Below are 4,859 nucleotides of genomic sequence, written 5' to 3' on the forward strand. Positions count from 1 at the left end.
ATGTAAAGACTATCTCAGAAAAAAAAAAAAAAAAAAAGAAAGAAATCAGGCTTGCCCCGGAAGTGCCATTGCAATGGAGCTGACAGCTCACTTGCCAGGTTTCTTCCACAGCACCCCACCTCATCAAGAATTCTCAGGTGCAAGGCCGAGACATTTCTCTGTTCCTTTATCACTTGATTGTTAAAAAAAAAAAAAGCCAAATGAACATTAAAAACAATTTTCTCATTTGCTTTTTTACCAAACCGTGTTCTTTGTCCCCAGAGTAAATTTTCTCACTCCACCTCCCAGGACTTCACTGGAGTTTTTAGCCCTTCCCTCCTTGCCCTCCACAGTGGAGCCGGCAAGTCAAAGTGGCTCACTGGCCAGCCTTCTCCCTTAGATTGTGTTCCTTCATGTCTCCATGGCCTGCTGTGGCTTCCAGTCTGGTAGTGTCTCCCCCAATACTCACACAGTGTTATAAGACATATACATAAGCAGAGGCAAGCATGGGGCTCACTTCATCCTGGCATCATCGAGTACATGTAAAAATAGACACAATCGCCATACCTTTGCTCACAGGTCTGAGGCCCTGGCTCACCGTCTTGCTCTGCTCCTTACAGGGATCTTATCGCTGTGGGCCTTGTAAACCAGGGTACATTGGTGATCAGACGAGGGGATGCAAAATGGAAAGAAACTGCAGGAATCCAGAACTGAACCCTTGCAGCGTGAACGCACAGTGCACTGAAGAGAGTCAGGGGGATGTGACATGCGTGGTAAGTTGTTTGCTACTTGCTTTATCATTTTCCCCCTTCCATTTGAAACACCACGCCTCTCAGCTTTCTACTTGCTTCAGGGTAAAAGTACTCAAGAATGAAAACAATTCCATCAAAGTAAACAAAGGATGTAGTAATAACAGAGTCAGCTGAGTTTGTGGGGAGCAATCTGAAGTCCAGCTGACCATCAGCCTCCCTCTTTCTCTCCCTCTTGGCCGTGGGTCGGCACCATCCCCTTGGGCACCTCGGTGGTGGAGCCCCAGCTCCCAGCCACCCCCTCTGGAAGGCCCAAGAAGTGAGCAGCCGGAGAGGAAGGAGCCTCCTTCCCTCCCTTCCGACGGCTGCCCTTCCTTACTGTCCTCACCCTGAGGGCATCCAGTTTCAAAATCTGGCCTCATACTCCAGGAGCTGAGCCACAGCGGAGGGGTGGTGGGCTGCTCTCATAAACCCTGGGAGGAAAACCTCCCATCTTCCGCAGCACCCTCTGTTCTCTGTGTCCCCCTCGGCCGGGTTCAGGAGTAGCTCATTGGTTGCTCACCCTCCTTCCCATGCAGTTCCCCACCCGGGAGCCGGCCTGGGGAGGAGGAGGTGGGGAGAGGGCAGGGCAGTTGCAGCCTTGCAAGGGTCTCCCACCAGGCAGGTGTGTAGTGGGCCCTTGGCGAGGAATGAGGTTCATGCCTGCCATCCATCGTGCCCTGGAGTCATGGGGGATTCTAGGCGCTGCTCAATCAGCCGTCTTCAGCCACTCATCTCCCCAGGGAGCCAGGCCCTTTAGCGTTGGGGGCTCATAGGTTCATGGCGATCACCCTGAGCGGCAGGATGGATCCTGGGAGACTTTTTCTCTCTTCTTTATACCTCAGACTCAGACTCCCTTACCTTCATGTTCTCAGAATTTTCTACAGTGGGCATATCACTTTCAAATAGGAAAGATGAGAAGAATCAAAACTAAGTTCGAGAAATAACTGTAATGGCACCAGCTCTCTCCAGCAACACAGATAATTTGTAACAAGATACTGATGAAGGAACGGGCTGGGTTCAAGGGGGAGAAAAAAATCAACAGTTCCTCTAATTCCTGTTGATGGGGCATGTTTATTCCCATTGAGAGGCAAGCGTATATCTATGTTTAAATCCTCATTTTCTGTGAACAAATTAACGATTCCCCTGGGATGGTGGGTGATGAGGCTCTTCATGTGTTTTGTTTTTTTTCCCCTTAATGTGTTTTTGAATTTGTAATAAGGCACAATGACAGATGGTAAAGGATTAATACACTTGGTGTGACTACTAAAATAATTTAATCTGCCAGAAAATGGCTCATTAAAAACATACTTGTTCCTAGAGGAAATCTTTTCTTCATTAAAATGAGTCAAGGACCATACCCCATGGCTGAGCTCTCCAGGCCTTCTGAAGGCCCTGCTGAAGCAATTGAACAGAAATAGGGGTAGTTACTGGGAGGGGTGTCTTTGGATTCTGCCTTCTACATCTCTGGTTGCAGAAGCGGGGTGCACATGATTGAGAACAGACAGGCTGCAGCTTAGGAAGTCACTGGTCTTAAATCCCCTTATTTTGATTAATGAGGGCAGGAAGTTTAACATTTACTCATGTAAAGTTTCTTTTTCCGTGGCCCTGTTCCCCCGGCTCTTACCCGCCCCTGCCTTGCTGGTTCCCTGTCATTTTCCAGGCCCCCTTGTCTCCTGTTCCTTCTGCAGTTCTGCCTGCCCCTCCTCGGGCACCTATCCTGCTCCTGAGCTGAGCTCCCAGGTACCACCTCATACCCAGGACACCGCTTATGGAAGGATTTCCTTTCTCTTGGGTTTATCATTCATCCTTTAGCCAGGCCAAATATATGGAATATGAGAGGGAGAACTCAAAGTGCATGTTAACCAAATACATGGGGCAGAAACCATTGAACTGGGACAGTCTTGAGTTCAAGTCCCAGCTCTGAGACCTTGGGCAAGGGACTTAGCCACTCTGAGCTGAGTCGACTCTTGTAAAATGGGATAGTGATGACCTTGCAGCATCACTGTAAGGACTGGAGATAATGCTTATAGAGTCCGGTATAGAATAACTGTTATTTTAATGCCTCTTCTGCTGACAATGAAAGCTTGCTCTCAGCAGCTGGTGGTGGCACGGAACTTGGGTAGACTTTTCCAGAAATGTAGAGAACATGCAGACCCAGCACTACACCTGTGGGAATCTTCACCTGTTAAAAGATATGAGTAGAGGTAAAGCACTTTGGAAGGTTCCTGCCGTGGTGGAAATTGATCTAGAAGACCATTAGATTCAGAGACACGACTGTGGCTCCAGAATGCTAAGGAAGGTGCCACAGCAGCCACTCCACCCTTGTGTGCATTGATTTCCACTGGGAGAAGAAATTGGATAATCATATGGAGAACATTTTGACAATAATTCAGAAGTACAAATACAAATACCCTTTGAACCAAGAATTTCATACTAAGAAGCCAGTACATGTGCAGAATGATGAATGTCCTTGAATTCTTTGTGGCAGCATTGTTTGCGACAGGGAAAGGTTTTAACGACTGGACACCGACCAGTAGGGGACTGGTTGAATTAATTGAGGTGCATGCATTCCACTTTATGTATGATATATCTGTGCCCATTAAAAAGGAAGACACAAATCTACATGTGGTAATATGAAAAGAGCTCTAAGATATAATGTTAATTTTTTTTAAAAAAATCAAGGTACAGAGCAGTGTTTATATGTGTGCTACCAATTGTGCTGAAAGACAAAAAGAGAAAAAGAACGTACGTGTGTTTGCTGATCTCTGCCCAGCATGTCTCTGAGAGTATTCATGAGAGCAGATTGCCTTGACTCCTGAGCCAAGTTGCAAGAGCAGGAAGGAGTTTTCACTCTCCCTTTGTACTTTTTGAACCATTAGACTATTCAAAACACAGTTTAACAGTTTTAAAATCCTGCAAACAAAGCTTTCTGGCCCTCCCTCTGGGGATGCACACACAGGAGCAGAGGCCCCTGTCGGACCCTGGCCTCCCACCAGGCTCAGCTCCTGGGCTCCTGACGGGTTTTCCTTTCACAGTGTGGGGTTGGCTGGGCTGGTGACGGCTACATCTGCGGAAAGGACGTGGACATTGACAGCTACCCTGACGAAGAATTGCTGTGCTCTGCCAGGAACTGCAAAAAGGTAAGGTGGACGAGTGGGGGAGAAACACACACACACACGCACATGCACGCACACTCACTCTGTGGCTTTCCAAAGCCACATCTTATATGGGGCAGAGGTTCTGTGGGTTCCATTTAAAATTGTATTTTTGAAGTAGCTGCATCTCGAATGTAGCAAAACAGCCATCAACAATAAAGCCAGGGCTTCCCTGGTGGTGCAGCGGTTGAGAGTCCGCCTGCCGATGCAGGGCACACGGGAAGATCCCACGTGCCGCGGAGCGGCTGTGCCCGTGAGCCATGGCCGCTGAGCCTACTCTCCGCAATGGGAGAGGCCACAACGGTGAGAGGCCGGCGTGCCGCAAGAAAACAAAACAAAACAATATATAGAGGAAGAGAGAGTGCTGTAGAATGTATGAAAGAAAAAGCATATTGGTGAGAAGACTGGGTAATATAAAAAAAAACAAAAAAACAAAAAAAAACAATAAAGCCAGACAGGTAGGGACTTCCCTGGTGGCACAGTGGTTAAGAATCCACCTGCCAATGCAGGAGACGCAGGTTCGAGCCCTGGTACGGGAAGATCCCACATGCCGCGGAGCAACTAAGCCCGTGCGCCACAACTACTGAGCCTGCGCTCTAGAGCCCGCGAGCCACAACTGCTGAGCCCACGTGCCACAACTACTGAAGCCCGTGTGCCTAGAGCCCATGCTCCGCAATGAAGAGTAGCCCCTGCTCACCGCAACTAGAGAAAGCGCGCAGCAATGAAGACCCAACGCGGCCAAAAATAAATAAATTTATTTTTTTTTTAAAAAAAGCCAGACAGGGCTTCCCTGGTGGCGCAGTGGTTGGGGGTCCGCCTGCCGGTGCAGGGGACGCGGGTTTGTGCCCCGATCCGGGAGGATCCCACGTGCCGCGGAGCAGCTGGGCCCGTGGGCCATGGCCGCTGGGCCTGCGCGTCCGGAGCCTGTGCTCCG

General features: G+C 49.0%; 1 protein-coding gene across 1 annotated transcript in view; it reads left to right on the forward strand.

Moving 5' to 3' along the window:
- THBS4 (thrombospondin 4) overlaps positions 1–4,859 on the forward strand; it is a 58,471-nt gene that overhangs the window by 39,282 nt on the left and 14,330 nt on the right. The window contains exons 10-11 of the mRNA XM_007471975.1: positions 600–752; positions 3,806–3,910. Coding sequence (XP_007472037.1) covers positions 600–752; positions 3,806–3,910 — 258 coding nt within the window. The remainder of the gene's footprint in view (positions 1–599; positions 753–3,805; positions 3,911–4,859) is intronic.

This window comes from Lipotes vexillifer, unplaced genomic scaffold (genome assembly GCF_000442215.2).
Source record: "Lipotes vexillifer unplaced genomic scaffold, Lipotes_vexillifer_v1.1 scaffold83, whole genome shotgun sequence".
Taxonomy (NCBI): Eukaryota; Metazoa; Chordata; class Mammalia; order Artiodactyla; family Lipotidae; genus Lipotes; species Lipotes vexillifer.